Source organism: Eutrema salsugineum, unplaced genomic scaffold (genome assembly GCF_000478725.1).
Source record: "Eutrema salsugineum unplaced genomic scaffold, Eutsalg1_0 scaffold_16, whole genome shotgun sequence".
Lineage (NCBI taxonomy): Eukaryota > Viridiplantae > Streptophyta > Magnoliopsida > Brassicales > Brassicaceae > Eutrema > Eutrema salsugineum.
Window position 1 is genome coordinate 4318465 of NW_006256858.1, and position 21053 is coordinate 4339517.

General features: G+C 33.9%; 2 protein-coding genes across 2 annotated transcripts; both read right to left on the reverse strand.

The window, feature by feature from the left end:
• Nucleotides 1-364: 364 nt before the first annotated feature.
• LOC112087716 lies at nt 365-3256 on the reverse strand. Its single transcript, XM_024157588.1, has 5 exons — nt 2695-3256; nt 2232-2596; nt 1110-1982; nt 747-806; nt 365-646 (listed from the first exon to the last, which is right to left on the reverse strand). Exons 1-5 carry the CDS (start codon nt 3254-3256, stop codon nt 365-367), a joined length of 2142 nt encoding a protein of 713 aa, XP_024013356.1.
• Nucleotides 3257-11415: 8159 nt separating this feature from the next.
• Nucleotides 11416-13729, reverse strand: LOC18020940 (activating signal cointegrator 1). Its single transcript, XM_006404296.2, has 4 exons — nt 13520-13729; nt 12492-13118; nt 12302-12400; nt 11416-12051 (listed from the first exon to the last, which is right to left on the reverse strand). The coding sequence occupies exons 1-4, from the start codon at nt 13670-13672 to the stop codon at nt 11713-11715; spliced, it is 1218 nt and encodes a 405-aa protein (XP_006404359.1). The 5' UTR covers nt 13673-13729; the 3' UTR covers nt 11416-11712.
• Nucleotides 13730-21053: the final 7324 nt, after the last annotated feature.

Sequence of the window (21053 nt, forward strand, 5' to 3'; positions counted from 1 at the left end):
TTGTGTTTTGGAATTTAAAGCGACTCGCCATGGCTGTAAAAGGAACCTGCTTTGTAGATTTATAACATGATTGGTAGATTTATTGCATGAATGGTAGATTTATAACATGATTGGTAGATTTATTGCAATATTGGTAGATTTATAACATGATTGGTAGATTTATTCCATGAATGGTAGATTTATAACATGATTGGTAGATTTATTGCAATATTGGTAGATTTATAACATGATTGGTAGATTTATTATTGTAAAATAGTAGAGTTTAGATAAAACAAGTTCCAGATTTACAAGTACATAAAACAAGGTTTTCAAGCGGATTATTGCAGTCTATAATAGTACAAATACAAGGTTTTCGATTTGTCAACTAAGCTCGACAAGTTAGGCGATTATGTCCGCCTTGGCCACAATTACCACATTTGGGGATCTTCCGAGGACGTTTACTGGCCATGGCGGCCTCGAACGCACCCTTAATCCGAATTTTCTTTGGCCTGCCGGGTCGGTTGCGAACATCAGGCGGGAGACAAATTTTGGTTGCTACTTCATCTGGCACAGGGAGTGCTACGTCTCTTGGCATCACACTAACAGCATACGCTTGTTGCAAGTAACTAGTGTGGTAGTAATGATGGCAAAGAGAGATCGGCGGCGGCTATGGCATGTACGCAAGGAATTTTATCCAAATCAAACCGTCGACAAGTACATGTTTTCTCCGTTAAATTGACAACATGTGCAGATGTTGTGCCTAAAACCTCTGTACGATGCTGATCAATCTCTTGCACAGGTAAGAGTTTAGCATCTTCAACTCTAGCCTGTCGGCAAGGAATTATTTAGAAGTTATATAAGTCTACCACATAGAAGTAATAACTCTACCAAATAATTGAAAGTCTACTAGGAATTATTTAGAAGTTATATAAGTCTACCACATAGAAGTAATAACTCTACCAAATAATTGAAAGTCTACTTAATAGCAGAGATAAGTGTACCAAGTCTACCAAATAATAGAAAGTCTACCTAATAGCAGATACAAGTCTACCAAATAATAGAAAGTCTACCTAATAGCAGATACAAGTCTACCAAATAATAGAAAGTCTACAAGGTAAAGTAGTGTCTACCTCCAACAACTTTTCAACGCCCGTTGTTAGAGTGGTAGCCATGTTATTGGCATTCACACGTCTTTTAGCAAACCACCTGGTCAGGAAACTCCTTATATCATCCACTAGTCGTACGATAGGCTTACCTCTTGCAGCAGATAGCACCTTGCTTAATGACTCCGCTCTGTTGCTAGTGGTGAAATTGTACCTATCACCTTGGAAGTGTACACGACTCCACATACAAATATCTGCCTTCACCAAGTATGCATGCAGTGCAGGATTTGCCTCTTGAATCTGAGCAAAAAGGGCATTGAACTCGAGAAGTCTATAAGCAGTGGCAGCCTTCTTAACAAGCTTGAATGTTTCAGCGCCTCTGAATTTCACCATAATGTTCTTATGGAGATGATATGTACAAATACCCCGACTAGCAAGAGGGTAAACCTTCCCTATAGCATTTCCTATGGATTTATGCCTATCACAAATAATGGCAAGTCCTTCATCATCAGGAATAACACGGTGTAGTTGTGTAAAAAACCATTCCCAAGACTCATCGTTCTCAGTATCAACAACAGCAAAGGCTACGGGAAAAATGTTGAAGTTTCCATCTTGCGTGGTGGCGAGTAGTAGTGTACCTTTGTATTTTCCATGTAAAAACGTACCGTCGACCACTACCACTTTCCTCATGAAGGGAAACCCCTGTATGCTTGCGCCAAATGAGAGGAACATAAATTTGAATCTATCTTCCTCATCAACTTCTAGCTTGATTAGTGTACCCGGATTTGCTCGCCGAATCATATATAAGTATGAAGGCAGATCTTCATAACCACTTTCAGACATCCCTGATACTAGTTCTCGAGCATACTTTAGGGCCTGATGTGCTTTCCAATAGTCAACCTGATAATGAGAAATAATATAGTGAAGTCTACGAAATAAGATAATAACTCTACCATAAAGATAATAACTCTACCATAAAGATAATAACTCTACCATGCTAGATAATAACTCTACCAAATAAATTATATAAGTCTACCAAATAAATTATATAAGTCTACCAAATGAGCTAATAACTCTACCAAAAAATAAAAAAGTCTACCAATTGAGCTAATAACTCTACCAAAATAATAATATAACTCTACCACATACCTTTATACTATATCGTTTGGTCAGAGCTTCGGCGACGTGATTTGGTAAGACTTTTGGGCCAACACCGCCGACGAAGTCCTTATATAGACGGCCTAGAACCTCATGGGTTGCATGGTGGGTGCGTTGTGATCGCACAGTCACAGAACACGTGTGTTCTCGAGTATAAGTTTTAACCCAAAAACATTTGCTGCTCCCAACAATTGAAGCGCGAACCCTCCATTTGCAACCATCTACCCAACACTTAACAGTTAGCAATTTCTTACTCGAATGATCGACATTGTAGTCGAATTTGTGAGCAATGGAAAGAATTTTGAGTCGCATCTCGAAGTCCTCTTTTGTTTCATAACGCTGGCCAACGGCTAAGTCTAAAGATGAAAGCTCTAGACTTTAAAGTCGGGAATTGTAGTCGGTCCCCTTTTCTTCGGTGGTAGATTTAGCGACTCCTCCTCATCTGAACTCTCACCATCTGGACGTTTCTCACGTCTACCGTACTCTTCGTCATCGGAACTTGCACCATCAGGATCTTCGCATCCATCAAATCTGGTTGACAAATCCTCTTCTTCATCATGCATTTCTTCGTCTTGTCCAACTTCAACACCTTGTTGCGGACGATCTTGGCGCACTTGTTCTTCAGGGACTAGATTAGGACATGCATCTCGATCTTCGTCTTCATCAACAACTCCCTTCTGAACTTTTTCTTTGATCTCAACACATAAACGAACCGTTTCGTTTTCGTTCTGGAATTGATGCAAAAAACTCTGCAGCTGTCTTGAATTACCAACAAACACAGGAGGTGTATCCAGAGGTAATTTCCGCCGGACTTCAGACGACAACATATAGCTGAACTGAAGCTCATAAAGATGTTGATCCAACCCGAAATCTTCATATGCGATTTCAACCAAATTGGCAAAGGACGTTTTGCGGTCTATCCCTATAAAACTACATCTCCTGGACTGATCTACGATGAAGACCCACCTCGTTTTCTTTAAAACCCAGTGACCACAAACCAAAACAACTTGATCCATGAATATAAAAGTGGATAAGAGGCACAAGATCGAAGTAGAAGGAAAAAATCAAGAGTTATCCCAAGTTTAACAGCTCGACGGCGAAACCTAGAGGTTGAAGATGGACTCTGGTTTTGTTCCGTACTTTAGACAATACATACAGGGCAAAAAAGTAAAATCGCACTGCCCGATAACTAAGTCTACCACATTGATATTGAATCTAACAATTTACAAACAAATCTACCATATAGGTCACTAAGTCTACCATTAATAAAACATATGTACTTGTAATGTTTATAGCTCTACCAACTAAAGTACAGTACATTTAAGGAGGTGAAAACCCAGCAGAAAACATAAACTTATGAGCGAGTTTTGATATAAATCGGCTGGTCTTGCGATATAAGCGAGTTCAAACGGTAATAGCGACGTCTTGGCTTCGTCGATTCCACCGACGGCGAAGGAGTACTCACACATTATTTGGTATGAACATTCATAACCGCGGTAAACATTTAGTGTTCATAGCATTAAACGACTTTTGTTATAGATTATTGGAGTTTTCTATCATTGTTGGGGTTAATGTTCAAACTAAAAGTCGTCCTGCTTTAGTAAAAGTGATAAAATGCATCTATTTCGTCGTCGAAAGGTTGTTTCTCGGCTATCGGCGGCTGTATGCCTAAACCCAGAAACCCTAGTTTTTGTGTGAGTGGTAGACTTTTTAAATATGTAGTAGAGTTTACGTATTTTCATTTATAGTAGACTTTTCTGGTTTTATGGTAGACTTTATGCTGATGGTAGACTTTAAATATTTATAGTAGACTTTTGTTTATTTTGATTTGTGTTGTTTAGTACTTTTCTTATCGACACAGACAATGTCGAGCTATAGCGACAGTTCTTCTGAAGAGCCGGAAATGGATACGTTAAAGTGGTCGGGTTTTGGGGACTTTGGGATTCAAGAGAAGTGTTATTGTGGTCGGGATATGATCCTCAAATCAATGCCTGGTGATACGCCCGCAACACCTGGCCGTAGGTACTACACTTGTCCATTCTGGTTGAAGAAGGTAAGTAGCTTGAGTATTTGTCATAAGTTTTCTTAAAAATATCCATTTGTTAATCTTTAGTTAACTGTTGTGATACTTAATGTATGAGATTGGCCTGATGTATGTAGGGGAATCCAGACCATATCTGGAAATGGTGGGATAAGGCTGTTACAGAGGAATTGGAACGGTTGAAGATTGGCCTTGAGCAGAATAAGGAGAAATTGCAAGAGCTTAGCAGGGCTCAAGCTTTTGATCCTTGTTTCATGCGTTTGGAGAATCGTTTCCAGTCATTGGAGAGGTCTATGGAATGCAATGACTTGGTCGGAGACATTCGGGAAATAAAAGATGAGATACTCCGGCTTCAAGGCGACTTTGTTTGGATGACGGAGCAAAACGCCAGGGGTGACCACTACTTGATGATGGCGTTGCTGTTCGTGTTTGCAGCCATTGCGTATATGTTAAGTACAAGTCCGTTTCCTTATGTTTAGTAGATTTATATTAAGTCGAATGGTAGACTTATATTAAATTGTTGGTAGATTTGTTGTAAAAGACTTGTCATGTTCCCAATTACAGTCGAACGAATGGTAGACTTATATTATATTGATGGTAGATTTGTTATAATTAATAGCTTTCGAAATGAATAACACATAAATCTACTTAACACAACATAAATAACATAACATAACTTTCATAAGTCTACTTCATAATAAAAACAAATCTACTTAACAGAAGTCTGTCAACAAACATGAAAGTACAACTACTGATGCAAAAAACGTGGCCAATCCATAGCAAACGACGGTACTACCCACCATAAATTGGCACACTCCAATTTCCAGAAGCAGGATTCACAAAGTTGATCCCCATACGTCTCTAGCAGGTATTCATCTCCCATCCATTGCATGTCTGGTACTTTGAGACAACCACAAATCCTTGTACTTAAAGACTTTTTATAAGCCTGGAAAACCATTTCCACCAGTTCCTCGGGCTTCTGGAAATTGAACGCAGGCATGAAGATCTTTTCCATTGTCAATCTCATTTTCTTTGCATCTTCCCGGGAGAGAGCTTTAACAGAGTTAAATACCTCTGATGTGCCATCCATGGTTAGATGTAACATAGTGTGGCAGTACTTACCCATGAGAAATCCGTTGTCTGATGCCATTTGAATGAAATCACACCCTGCTTGGAGGTTGTGTTCGAAGAAAATCAGCGATAAACCTCTTCGCAATTGTGCGGATGGATTTCCTGCCGCCAAGCATCGACTGAAGAATGCACCGACCCTTCCATGAACATCCCACTTCTACGGCAAGATAATGTTGATTAAATCAAAATTCCTAAGAAAACCCGCTTCGTTAGAGATGTTGTTAAGTGTTTTGGACGAAACTTTTGCAAGACAAAGATCCGCATACGAGTTTGAAGATATTTTTAACAATATCTCGTACAAAAGATCAGAAGGAAGCGACTCGAGATTCGCCATAGGGTTTAGCGGGATGGGAAATGAATCGTCTCGGTTGTGGTATTTATAGAGAACTCACAAGAGAACTCGAAGCGACTCGAGTCAATAGAAGTTCTCGAAATCGATGCGACTGTTCGTTGGAAAATGCATCAAGAGAAGTTCTCTAAATCGATGCGACGGTTCGTTGGTAACGGTTTATGGTTACCGTTACCATAAGTCTACCATATGGACGAAAATTGCAAGACGTACAACACTGCAACCATAAGTCTACCAAACAGTAGGTTTTTTTGTACATAGAACAATTCTTTTGGACAAAAAAGTAATTTTACTCCATAAAGTCAAATGTCTGCCAAACATTAACTACTAAGTCTACTTCAAGCATGACAAATAACTCTACCATATAAACAAGTCTACCATAAGCATGCCATATGTCTACCATATCAAGGTTAACTCTGTAAATACCAAACTTAATTAATCTACCACATTGTTATTTCAAAAAGTCTACCATACGGCCGATAAGTCTACCATATTACATAAACTCTACCAAACATACAAACAAATCTACCAACATCTTGTAAGTCTACATCATGTCATTATTAATCTACCACAAATCAGAATGAAATTTATTTAAAATATAAGTCTACCACAAAACAAACATATCTACCACAAAACAAATAAATCTACCAACAGTTTTTAAGTCTACCTCATGTAACATATAATCAACCACTCACCGGAATGAATTTTAAGTGAAACAAGTCTACCACAAGTGAAACAAATCTACTACAATAGCTAAAACTCTACCAACTATATATAACTCTACCATTAAACAGATATATCTACCGCACGTATTGACAACTTTTTTCACATAAATCTACCGCTAAAGGAAATAAGTCTATCAACTCAGAAAATAAATCTACTTCATTGTCAATAAATCTACCGAAAAAGTCAACTATGCGAAAAAGTCAACGCTTTTGTTAACAAGTCTACCAAAACTTTTGACAAGTCTGCCATTCATAACAACAAATCTACCGAAACATAATAAATCTACCTCTCATCGTCAAAACTCTACCAAGAAAAGTCTACCAACATTTAAAAACTCTACCAACTCTTGGACAAATCTACCATCGCCCTAATAACTCTACCAACAAAATTTCTGCGTTGACCAAATTTTCATAAGTTTACCGTCATTGCTTGGTAGACTTATTAATTTTTGAGCACATAAATCTGCCTACGTGGCATTAAAAAAGTAATAGTATTTTCGTAATAAGGTTTTTTTCAACAAAGGCGAAAATAGTGTTTTGGGTATGCTAGGTTAGTTTTGTAAAAAAAATAAAAGTGCGTCGAACCAGTAATATAGATACTTTCTAAGGTTAGTGTAGTAATCCTCCAATAATAATAATAGTCCAATACGTATTTGCATTCTAATGAAGAAACTAAAATATTTCGGGATGCTCTTTAGACGGATACGATCCGTCTCTGATAATATTCTATGCGTACCCAAAATCCGAGATAGATCAAAATAGCTATAGGCTAAATCAAATAATTAGACAATTTGTTATTCTCGCTAACAAAAAAAAGTACACAATCTTAAATTCAAAGTTTTGTTACTCAACTTTTTGTTATAATTACGTGTTTGTTTTAATTGGATAGACAAGTAGGACGATATACAGGCAAGAAAATACAATTGAGGATTTGGATTTGAAATAAATATGTTTCATTTGTGTGAAACAGTTTACTTTAATACAAAAAATTGATTGGTCTCTTTGATGTAACATATCTTAGCTTATTGTACAAAACAGGCTGGGCATGTTTCATTAACTAAATGTATGATGAGAGAGGTGGGTCATCGTCTAAGTTCCTAACATATATCTCATGTGTTTTAGATTAGTTTTTGTCGCATAAGTTTTCGTGTGGGTCTAAGCAGCTCGAAAATAAATCTCATGCTAATAATGAATTAATACGTGGCAGTTGTGGAAACATTGGCAGAATATTTTTCGAAGATTTTTTTGGTGATCATTTTTTTGTTGTCGTCAATTCTTTTGGTGCTCAAGTTAATGTGAGTTTCGTGATGTCTGATGATTTTAGAGAATCACAGACGTACTTTGCTATTTTTTAAATTTTTTAAAAATATTTTTGGAGATGAAAATAAAACAAGATAAAAATAGAAGATTGTAAGAATATGTCTAAATTTTATTTAATAGTTATTACCTTTTTTCTTTCTAACATAGAACGATATTATCATTCATAAATTTATGCATATTTAATAGATTGTAAGAATATGTCTAAGAATAGATTGTAAGAATCTTTATGCATATTTAAAATTTTAAAAATATTAAGATAAAAACTGATTCTGTAGATTTTATTTTACTATATTAACTTTTGAAGTTTGCTACGTCAATTTATATTATTAGCTACTGGAATATTTGGAAATGTGACCAATGTCATTCCAACTTTACCCCATTACCCAGGTTAGAACATACATAGCTCATGCGGTCATGTCCCCATGATTTGCTTAACCCCACAGTTTTTTTTTTTTTTCTTCAATTCTTGTCAACATAGAACAATATTATCATTCATATATATTCCCTGCTTATTTCCAAGCAATTATTTAGCTTTTATGAGTTTATCTTTTTTTCTCCAGTTTCTTCGTTTGGCTGTCACAATATATTGTTTTCTTTATTAATCAAACAGTTGTAACGTCAAAAACAGAATCAGTTTATTATACGAAATTATCACATGTTTAAAATTATAATTTCGTATTCTTGATGGAAAATACTTTTTTTTTTGGTACGATAGAAAATTCTTAATTTTAGAAATACAAATGCGACACATTAAGAAGCGTGTGGATCAACCTTCAATGCAACTCACACCAAGAATTATGAGGAGTAAGGGTCTCTCAAAACGTGAATTCTCCGATGACTCAACAATTGATCTTACCACTTACCGAATACTAGGATAGAAACCTACGAAACCTAATGAATAAATTTTGGATTTTGCTAGTAAGAGGTTAGGTTACCACCCTTTTGTCTTTCACATATGGACTGCTATCTTTTGATTGGTTTTGAATGTATTCCTTATAAGTTATAGCCAAAATATAAGAACAATTTTGTAAGCGCCAATTTTTTTTGAATGATCGAAAAGAAATATAATATATATAAAGAGGAGGAACCGAGGAAGTTAACCAGTATTGATCCGATGGCTTAGAGATTAAAATTAAGTAGTGAAGAATTTAGTAATTTAATTTATCATAAAAGTTTTGTTAAAAGGCTTAAAGTGTGAGGTTGCAGGTTGTAACCAGCAAGCTTTTACAGATAAATTACAACTTTCTTCAATTTTTTGGACCCACTTGTCTCTAACCTTATAATTTTTCCCTCTGCTCAAACGCACTAAAAAAAAAGCTAAAAAATTGAATGTATAGTATCAGCTCATATAATGCTTTGTATTTTGGTAGTACACTTCCAAATAATGTATAATGGTAAATTAATTTACCTCAAGTATATAGGTAAATGTAAGGCTAAGCAAAACAAGCCAATTATATACATTATTTTTCCATAACAAAAATTTTGAATCAAAACTCATATTAATATATACTTAATTAGGAACTTGTTACTCTTGTAACTGAAAAATCGTAGTGACATACTCAAATTCGTATTCGAGTTCGGAGAATTATCGAATACGACATCATGTCTAACCAAAACAATCTATAAAGTGTGAGATTAAATCGGAGTTAACAAAACATATAGGCTAAAAAGTAAAAAAAAATATATAGTAAAAGTAGTGATGGTTTGTTAATGCAAATTAAGCAGTACATTTTGAGGGACTTTTGGTTGAAACGCAGTTGCGGCATGCATACAGCGATTGGTACAGCTGGTGGTTTGGTTTGTATTGATACAAAGTGTTGCGTTTAGAGAGACCACATGGCGTTTGCGGTATCGTTTGCACATAAATGTAGCTATTGACATAGACATCTTACCATATAACATGTTTGCCAGGGGCTCCGGTGGCATCTTTTGTCCAAATATTACACCTTTAATTTCTCTTTTTTTTTCTGTTTCTTTTCTATCTTCTTTCTTTGAATTTTCATCATCAACATCTGTATATTCTTTCATACTAGTAACTATTCTGTCAGTTGTAATACGTTTTTCTTAAGCTCCAAACATATAATATATATTGAAAAATTGATTGAAAATATATATGATCTCAGTTAATGATTTTTATGATGCTTTAGCTAAAATATGGAGTTTTAAAAAAAAAAAATATGGAGACTAATACAATTTTTCTGTCTAGCTACTCTTAGAATACTTTAGAAAGAATCTAGGTTGCCTGAATTCAAATAGCATAATTTTTTAAAAGAATCTAGGTTGCCTGAATTCAAATAACATAATTTTATTAATGTTTATTTCTTTCTTATTTTCATTAATATTTTTTTTTTTTAAAAATGTATCTGACTTTAGTTCGTTGATAGAAAGATTTCAAATTTACACCGTGGAGACTAATCTTAAAAAACTTAAGTTTGAGAATCTTTTATTTGACGAACAGAGTCAGATTTTGCAGGATTCTCAAATCAAATAAATTATATTTCCAAATAAAAATGACAAATTTTTTGTCGCATTTTCAAAAATAAAACATTTCACCACCATGTTTCTCAACTAAGATTTTTTTTTTAAAAAATCTTGCCTTCATAGTATATCCATTTTTTTAAGGAATTGAATTTTGATTCAAAACGTTTGTGAAACGAAAAATGTGATTTAAACGAGATTTTCATAGCATTTAATTTCGAATGAACTAATTATTTGAACTTTTTTGTTCTCACCTATATGTTAATTTGTTGGAAATCGGCTTAATGATGGAAAACAAAATAATAGTATTACAATACTGCAATGTTTACCAATTAATTGTTTTGTGGTTTCCACCATTTTTATAACAAAACAAAACAAAACAAAACCATGATATTCTATGGTTTCTTTCACAAAGGAAAACAGTATGTAAATTATGTATATACATATATGTATGACTTTGTGTGTGTATATAAATGAGCTAGTTTTCCGATTTTCTGGTAGGGAGCAGATGGAATCTTTTCCATTATAAGAAGTCATGGGTGGGTGACGTCATAAATGTTCTTTTAATTTAGAAATAAAAGGGGTTTTTTTTGGGGGAAAAAAGGTGTGGATAGCAAAGGGACTTGTGTCGCATCATATCAATGTTGCTTTTTTATCGACCTTTCCACTATTCATTATCAAGAATGAGGAGGATTATATATTGTCTTAATCATAATTAATTAATTATAATATACTAATGCACCATCAATATTATTATTTTTTTATTTTCACCATCGGTGGGTGGATAATGGATTCAATCAAACAGGCTCGAATTTGCAAAAAGTTTAACTTTTAGGTAGTTCTCCCGGTGATCTAAGATTTGTCTATGGACTATTATGTGTCGTTATATATAATAATACAAATTAAACTCTTCTTCTTCTTTTTATGCGTTGTCGGCACAAATTAAACTTCTTTTGATCGCTTCAGTATGTTTATTGATTTATTCATATAATCAAAACAAAAATATTGTAGATAGCTTTTACAGAGTATTTTATGATTATAAAGCAATAAACTAACTTTCATTATATTCGAACAGATTTTACTCCCCATGACGACAAATTCAAATAATAAAAATGAAAATACATAGTGCTCTAAGAAAAGGATTTGATAGATGGGAACACAACACGTTACACGTGGAGACGAATAATCTTATCTTAATAAAACCAAGAGAATTTAACGATATCCAATCACATCGCACCACGTAAGCCAATGAGAAACCGAAACTTACGAACACGTGATCCTTGACCGACGGCGTATCAACCATCCGACGTGGACTCAACAAAAGAAAAATTGTTGACTTTTAAACTGAAGAAAAAAGTATACGGTTTGGTAAACCGGAAATCTTAAACCGGGCTTGTATAATTCATTCCCCAATGGCTTAAAAAATGATCAGTCGTAATCTAAGGAACATTCAGCACCATCTTCTACATGAAGCCCATCGATGACTGATGATGGATCGGCTTGTAAGTACTTAAGCTCACTCCTGTCATGTTGAACCCTTCCTGTGATCTCTAGACACAACCCGTTCCAGTTTTTCTTGTTGTCTCTCTTGGATGTGTTGCTGCTGCTGCTGGTTGGCTTCTTCTCGGTTGGTCCTGGATCTAAGAAGATTGGAATGAGTTTTGCCGTTGGGTTCGGTTTTATTCTGTTTACGGTTTTAGTCTCGGATGGTCCTAAAATCCTGTTCCCTGATTCTAACTCTGAGATATCATCTTCGTTTAACAGTACCTGTGTGTCAAAACCAATGAATCTTTATGGATCTAGCAATTTAAGCATTCACAAAAATGGACAAAGATCATAGAAATGGATGGTAGCATAACAATGCAGAGTTGCAGAGAGACCTGAGAAAAGGAAAATGAATCCGAAACTTCAAAGAACATTTAGATTCTAGGCTTTCTATGACTTATGTTTATGTCTAAATGTAAAGATACTTCCTAGTTGGGAACGAGCAGAAAACAGGGGAATTTTCTAGAGCTACCTTACGGCCGACTAAATCAAATGACATAACCACTTTGCTCTTCTTAGCTCGTTCAGCTTCTTCAATCTCCTCTCGCTTCTTCCTCAAAAGCTCTTTTTCCTGAGAAACAAAACCAAAAAACGAGTAGGAGGTCAATGAGCAGGGGAAAACAAACGAGTGTGTCGTTTACCAATGGAGACTACATGTATACCTCTGCAGAAAGCCAAGTACTACCCTCACTTTCATAGTAATCACTCTGGTCATCAATAACCGTTGTTCTTGCGGCTGAGTTTCTATCATACTCTACAAGCCTTTTCGCATAAGCTTCAGCTGCAACATCAGCATCAGATACAGGAGTAAACCCTTCCTCTAACCCAGCATAAGTACTTCCTTCTTTCAGCACAAGCGCTCCGCAGAAACTGCACGGTCCTTCTCCTTCTTGTTCACACACTATCTTCCCACAAGACAAGCAGTTGCTCACTAGTTTGTGTCTACGAGCTTGGCATGCACACGGTTTTCCTTGCTGAAACACTATTGATCCTTTAGCTGCCTCTGCTAGAGAAATGACTTTTCCACCTTTTTTCTTCTTGGGATTGGCTTGATGAGCCGGAGCTGTTGCTTTCACAGTTCCAGCTTGCTGATGATTAGAAGATGTTCCCTCTTTTGGTGTTTTAAACGGTTTCTTGATTCCACTAGAAGCAAGATTATCCACTTTTGGCTTAACATAAACCTGCAGTTCTGGAACAGAACTGTTTGCTACATTGCTGGATGGATCTTTGTATCCTCTTCGCTGTAGATATTCTGCAATGATACTTTTGCCTTCTTTTCCGATTATATTCTGGAGTAAAGTCATCAACATAATCAATCAGTCAAACTTTTGACGATGCACAACTCTCCTCAAGCCTCAAGCCTCAAGTAATACATTGGAGACAACTATAAGCAGCTAAGAAAATCTCCTTATGCGAAGCTACAATTCATGAACTATTCTTATCTGATTCGTATCTAAAAAGCTAAAATTAAACAACCTATATGTACAAAAGCAGTTCTTCAATGATTCAAAAGGCTTAATTCTAGGAACCCACACTATCCAATCGAAATCAATTAGTAAGCTACGACACTACCCACGATCCATTTCCCAAAATCAGAGAATCCAAAGAACACAACCATCAAACGAGATTTAGTGATTCAGTTTTTTTTTACGGGAAGATGATGAAGAGAAGAGAGGGAGAAAAGGATTACGTCGAGATACTCCTTCGCGTCAACAGGCTGAGCGAGATCGCAATAGGAGACTAAACCGGAGACGATATCACGATCGAAATTTAAACCGGTTTCTGGTCTCCGGCAGAGATCAACCAAAGCTTCCTCTAGCCACTGCCCCACCGCCGTTCCCATCTTCTTCTCCAATTTTCCGTCGATTTAGTCTCCTCGAAAATTTGATTTTTCCTCTCTATCTCTCATTTTTTTTTTAATCAAATGCACAAAAATAAAATAAAATTGAGGCCCATTGTATCGAGTTTGGGTTTCATTGGCTCGGCCCAAGTATCTGGTAAAAAAGGGTTTAAATGTCTCGATGGATTACTTTCCCAAACCGGTTCTCGTCTAACAATTTTTCTGTTGGTTTAGCTAGTGTCACTCGACATAAACTTTAATCAACGTTAGGTAAACGGTAAACGTAAACCCTACGTACCTCAGAATACGAGCTTTAAAAGTGTGGTTTGAACATTTCGCGTTTCACGTGAGGGTTGATTTTTAGTTGCTAAGATTTTCTTTTATCTATGTAACTATGTTATTGTTTCTATCATTTTTATATGTTTGATCTGCATTTGATATTGATATACGATCGGTGCTCGTAGTTTAATGTTTTGTAATTAATAATACCGCAGCCGTGTTGCTATACAGATTCAGATTCCATAATGTGCACATGTGAGCTGTAAACGATAACAATATATACAGTATATATATATATATATAATTAACATACAATCAAATAGTAACTCTAGTTACAAATAAAAACATACAATCAAATAGTTTGTGAAAAAAATACTATCAAGTAAATTTCTTGAAAGCAATTTTTCCACCGTTTAATTTATTTGATTAAAAAAATATAGTCGTGGAAGCAATTTATACAAATTTTACAAGTCTGTCATCTTTAATTTCATTAGCCAATAAGGTTGGCATTGCTTTCATGAAGCGGCCAACGAAAGAAAACTTTCTTTATTTTTTGACAACAATGCATTATATGCATGAAAAATGAGTTATCACTTATCAATTATCATTACCATATAAGCTCAGATAATAATACTGATGCAAAGCTATACTTCAATTTCCTTGAAGATGTCGAGGAATAAACGATACCAAGACAATGTGAATTGTGAACAAATCAAATAAAAATTGACTTACAGACCTCGAGCTCATGGTAAATGCAAAGTGTCAAACCATCTGGGATCATGTGACGTCGAAGAACTATATACAACACGTGTCAACACGATCATACCATCATGGTCCTATACAAATAAAATAGAACGACCAATAATTTGCAATTTCGCTTCAAAAAACAAATGCATGAATCAAAATATGCAAAGTAATAGCAATGTACACAGCCCATGCATATGTACATATCCAAATTAAGTTCATACTGAAGGATCGAGATCTTGATCTTATTGTAATCTTCAAATTTTCAAGTCGACAACGGTCACGATGGAAGAAGTCGTAAGAATAGAATCGTCCAAGTAATCAGATAACGACACGTTACAACTGAAGTGGGGATCACTTGGGAGCTATACGATAAAATATTGCTTTTTCAAGTGGGACCTATAAACATACCCAACAAAAGAAAGCAAACCTTGGCTTGCTTGCTTGCTTGATTGATGATAATTCGTTGCCAATGTCTTGTCCGAGATCGTCGCTTTCTATATCCGGAGAGAGTTTTACGTGGTTGCATCCCGGCCGTACACGCTATATGCTTCGACACCGATGTGTTACGTGACAAATTGTTTATTTATATTCGACGTGGCAATTGAGTTTACCCACAACTATATTGAAATTCATTTGAAACGACTGGATTTTAATAAAATTGGATTTTAAAAGTTATTGAATTTTGAGAATAACACTGAATTTTAATGAAGGATTTAAAATCTTCACTACATATAACACCAAACTTTAAAATATCTTACGTATGATTTATAAAAAACCAATAACATCATGGATTTGAAAACATAATGTAAAATTATTAGTTAAATAATAATGGATTGGAGCAGGAATTCAATTTTTTTAAAGCAATGATTGGATACACTTCTTTATTGAAAATTCAAAATTTGTTGTAAGTTTCAATATTAGTTGTCGCAATTCATTACTAATATGACTTGTGGCATGATCATTTTCCAAGCAAGATCATTTTTCAAGCAAGATCATTCTTCAAGCAAGACTTTATATATTTTTCTCTAACTGAAAAGCTGGACTAAATATCCATACACGACTATGTATCAGATAAGTTTTATTAGTTATTATTAAAATTGAATTATATATATACTCACTAATAAAAATTGCCTTGTGATTAGTGGTTTCCTTTGTGAGTTGAGGTTCAAATCCTCCAGCTTATAGTTAGTTATTGTGGATATAGTATAGTAAATATATTTACATAAGATATTCAGATTGGTAGATTTCAATTTGGGACTCCCCAGTGCAAGTGCATGTATATATATAGCATGTATGCAGTCGCATGCTGAAAATTACATTTGTACAACAAGCAGTGTGAAGACTAATTAAAAATCACGAAACGAAGTAATTAACCAAAAATACTAAAAAAATAAAAGCATATTAGTATGAACTCGGCGAAATAATTGAAACCCTGTTTATCCGACCCATAAAGCGACCCAATAAATAGAATCGTGATGTGAGTGCTGTCTTTGTTTTGTTCCACAAAATTGAAATTTCAACTTTATACGCATTTATATGAATACGGCAACGAAAATAACCATGATGTTTTGATTGGTTTAATCCACTATGAGAATTGATACAAATCATACCGACATGCGACAGTGATTAGACATTAACGCACCAAAGAAAACATTATATAATTTTTTGGTGTGACCATACTTCCTAAACACATATACAACGAGGTCGAGATGAGAAATTGAAAATGATGATGCTTTGTAAAACACTGCAAAAGTAAAATGAGTGGTCCGCTCAGATCGAGTTCAGTTTGGGTTATGGCATCGTGTGTATTCGGACTCTAATATTATGTTTTATGTGCTTGCAACTTAAGGCTAATTGACAATGAATAAATTTACACCTATCATATATCACTCAAAAGTCTCATTTTATTTCTTATGTAGAATATCTCACATCTATGATATTTAAATCTCAGTCATCAATATTATTCATCACCAACTCTGATTATTTCTTTAGCGAGCTTCAAATTATAATTCATTGAGTATTAATTTTAGCGGTATTCAAATTAGTTTATTTCTATAGGGCATAGGGAGTCAACCGTCACGGACATCCACTCTAAAAGGACATATTTTTTGCGGCATCTATTTTAAAGGAACATATTTTTTGTAAAAAAAATTATTAAGGATCAAGCTTTAGTTTCTCTAGAATCCAGTTTGAATAGTTCCAAAAGTATAAACAAACTTTTGAGTTTTTGTTTGATATATAAAAAAAACTAAGATCGGCCAGCAATGATAGTTTGAAGAGATCAGCGAATTTAGAGGTTTCTTTAAAAAATATTACAAATTCAGACATAGATGCTGATGATCTGTTTATGGAACTGAAAATTATTCGAGTATCAATACCAGATGATATTCATAAACCTATTCAAGTGCTTGATTTTTTTAAAAAAATGGAGGATTGTTGTCAAAACACAGAAATTGTTTATTGCATATTGTTGACCATTTCGGTATCGGTTGCCACTGCTAACAGAATTTTCTCAAAGTTGAAGCTAATAAATAATTATTTGCGCTCTACTATGTCACAAAAGCAATTGAATGAGTTAGCTTTGTTATCAATTGAAACAGTTATGGTTGAAAAACTAGACTACGTTTAATAAACGATTTTGCACGAAGAAATGCAAGAAGATCTATATTTTATCAATAAACAATATATTTTATTGGATCTTTTTCTTTTCTTACAAACTATTTATGGAATTTGATTGTTTTATAAAGTTTTGTTTCATTTTTTTATTATCTTAATTTTGAAAAAAATATATAAAGGTATATTTATAAAAATTGGACGCAGACATCTAAATTGATCGGTCCGGTACTGAGTTTTTGTTTTCGGAGAGGTCTCGTACCTCTGTCGGTTTTGTCCAAGTCTATGTTTCAGATCGGGATGAATAAAACTTTTCAGATGACCAAAAAAAAAAAAACTGTCTTCTAGTCCACTTGGTCTTTTTTCCTTTCACGAGACACGCTTTTTATTATTTTTATTTACGAACCAATTTTGTTGTTGTTGTTGTCAATGAACCCATTTTATGGTTCCATGGATAGACGTAAGTGAAAAAATGTAAACATAACGCGTCAATGCCAATGAATGGAGTAAGTCAATCAATATTCGAAACTAAATGGATTGAATAGTTCAATAAGTTAACTTTTTAACATATAAGGCCAAAAAGAAATTTTCATTTAGCAAGTGGACTAGGAGAAACAGCTCACTAGATTCCGGAAGAAAGTGTTTGTCAAGTCTCCAATTTCAATTTAAAGTGTACAATTGATAGGTTTTACCTAGTATAACCCGGGATTTAAAATCTCTTAGTTATAGTTAACTAAAATCTTTATATGTATTGAGTATTAACTAGCCTTTAGGCGTCTAAGTAGATCAAGGTAAAATATCTTAAGTATCTCGCGTTTAAGATTTTGACTTAATTTGAGAGTGAGCAAGTTGGATTGGACAAATACATGTATACATCTAAAGTTTCCTTAATTAAAACTAAAACATGTTTTTTTAATTGATTTTGACAACATGGACTTTTTTATACGTACATACATACATGTCGATCGTTTTAAGAAGATATTGAACTCTATTTGACTATAGGTTCTAATAACGTCTTCACCGTTTTGTATGTGTATTCTCACACCATTAAATGATGATTGGACTAATTATATAGTATAGGTATTGATTTTTGTCGCGACCTCATCTCAAATATAGCAAATTTGTCAAACTCTAAGTCTCTACCCATATTACCGCATAAGCTTTTACCAAGGAACGTTAGCTTATGTTCCGTGACAATTACATAAGCTGGATTGCACCGGGACCTATAGTTATATATACTTCCATGTCATTCTATCATGCACATCATTTAATGATAAGTCCAATTACTCTGACTTGATTATTATTTACTGCAGGTTTTTATTATTTCCTGCAAAAATTGACGCGTGTCTCCCATTCCCAATTAACCGCTTGGGGGTTAAAATATTGAGCCTAGGTTTAGCCTACGAATTATTTAATTGGATATCGTATAAATTAAGAGATATCCAAAGAACGTCGAGATCCAACATAGTCGTTGACTTATACTCAGTCTCGTAACTAAATATATTTTAAAAAACTGTAGGAAACATCGGAGAACTTTCAATTTTGATCGTTGGAAACAAACGAAACCCTAGCTAGCTAGGCCTTAAAGATATACAATTTCATAAAATTTGTAACAATCATCTATTTATGAAATGGGGGAAATATTTGAAGTCAATATCCCAATCGAACATTATTTTTAATTCCTATATCAATTTTTATAAATTATAAAGGTACTAAATCACGTTTCCAACTTTTAATATAATTAATAATGATATTAAGCCATTTAAACGGATTTTAAAGTCTATGTATTATGTTTTCTCGCCATCATACCTTTTTTTCTTAGCCGCATAAACATATAGCTCGTCACATATGTAATCTTGTGGTCCTGCAATTGTATTGCATTATCAATTTTGTAATCCATGTCTTAAATATCGATCTCGATCATCCTATTTAGCTTTGCCTTCATTAAATTTAAGATCACTGAGTATCCTAGAGTCTTTAGTATTTAGATTTTATAAAAAAAAAACTAAATTTAACCTTTTTTTCATTCCGCATAAATCAGTGGTTAAAAAATAAATAAACAAAAACAATGACAAAACGATCAAAAGTATATAAAAATGAGGTGAAGTGAGTTATGGTTTGATATATTCTATTTATCTTTTTCAGTATTATATTTCTTAAACTTTTGTTTATTCATTTTATAAATTTTTTTTTGAGCATTTTTAACTGTTTTGTTTTGGAGTATTTGAATTTTTTGTGAGGCGAAAAATGAAATTTTTGGACACAAAATGGATGAAATGAAGCAAGTAGCAGAAAATATAGAATTTGGAGGAGCTCCTGATGGATAACAAGTCATTTTGGGAACACAGCTCACATGATAGTTGCATGGGGTATATGCAGGGCCGAGCATAGACGAGGTAGGCGACGGACTAGAGGCCGTATATGTTGATATAAATGGTTTCAGTTTTATGTAAATACTAATTCTGTATAGTTTTGGATTTGGTATGCGTCTGTATAGATTTTGGTCTATAGTTTGTGTTAAGGCTCTGTTTTAGGCCTTGGTCAATTGTATATAACAATTGTATATAAACCCTCAATTGTATCTTTTTGATTGATTAATGAGAATGAGAGTTTGTTTACTAATATGGTATAAAAAATAATCCATAGTAACAAAGTTCCGCGATTTGAATTCTAACCGGATTCTAATAGTATATCTCAACTGATGTCAACCTAATGACATTTTCTCCATTTTGAAGCATGGCTCCCAAAGTAATATACATTGTCGAAAGGATTGTAAGTTTTTTTAAAAAAACACAAAAACAAAATGGCCAACATTAGAAACCATTGTTGATAGTCAATTATCATTTCTACCATATAAGAATAAAAGTTAACTTCTTATATCTATATGGAAATATTAGAATTAACAATATATATTACTATGTGGGAGTAAGAAAATATTTGGCTAAAGAAGATTTTATTATAAAAATGTAAATTTAAAATTTACCAAAATATTAAAAAATATTGCATGAAGGCTCTCCAATAAAAATTGTGAATACGTCGACAATAATTTCTTAAAATTAAACTTAAGTGTCCACACAATATTTTTTTTTAACATTTAAGTTTTCTAAAATATTGCATGAACTCTTCTATCTTAGTTTTTTATAACGAAATTTTGAGACAATGGTCCAAAATTCAAACTGTTCAATATTCATTTTGGTTTGATTGTTGACACCCTACAACAATGTCTTAAAAATATTACCTAGATAGCTCGGTATACCATTGAAACCACAGTAGAGTTTTTCTACAAAAAGTATTCTAAAGATTGATTAGTGCAAAAAAATGAAAAATCGAATAGGAACAGCTATTAGGGAAAACTCAGTGGCCGACTAAGATTTTGCGTGAAGTATATAGGAAATATAACATATATTGGTCGAAAAAAATGTAATGTTATTTTGATTGATGAAAATGATGTCTACACCAACAAAAAAATGGGTTACATTATCACCACACTGAAAAAACTAGAAAGGAGAAAAGAGTTACTTTTGTATATATTTTTTTCTATCTCAATTATTCTAAACACAAAAATACAATAGCAGATAAACTAGCATGAAGTGCTCTTGTCATCTTTTTGATATTTTGTATATAAATTCTGTGTCACTAACTGGATTTTCAAACTATTTAAAGCCTCTTATCTGTAGAGAAAGGAATACAAAAAATCAAACAAATTGATTCTAACTAAAAAAATCTCCAAAAAAATGATTAATAC

Coding starts and splice junctions, on each gene's coding strand:
- LOC18020940 (XM_006404296.2), bottom strand. CDS start 13,672: ATGGGAACGGCGGTGGGGCAGTGGCTAGAGGAAGCTTTGGTTGATCTC. Junction 13,119..13,519: donor ACGCGAAGGAGTATCTCGAC/GTAATCCTTTTC, acceptor ACTTTACTCCAG/AATATAATCGGAAAAGAAGG. Junction 12,401..12,491: donor GTACTTGGCTTTCTGCAGAG/GTATACATGTAG, acceptor TTTGTTTCTCAG/GAAAAAGAGCTTTTGAGGAA.
- LOC112087716 (XM_024157588.1), bottom strand. CDS start 3,256: ATGGATCAAGTTGTTTTGGTTTGTGGTCACTGGGTTTTAAAGAAAACG. Junction 2,597..2,694: donor ACGTGAGAAACGTCCAGATG/GTGAGAGTTCAG, acceptor TTTCATCTTTAG/ACTTAGCCGTTGGCCAGCGT. Junction 807..1,109: donor GCGTTGAAAAGTTGTTGGAG/GTAGACACTACT, acceptor CCTTGCCGACAG/GCTAGAGTTGAAGATGCTAA.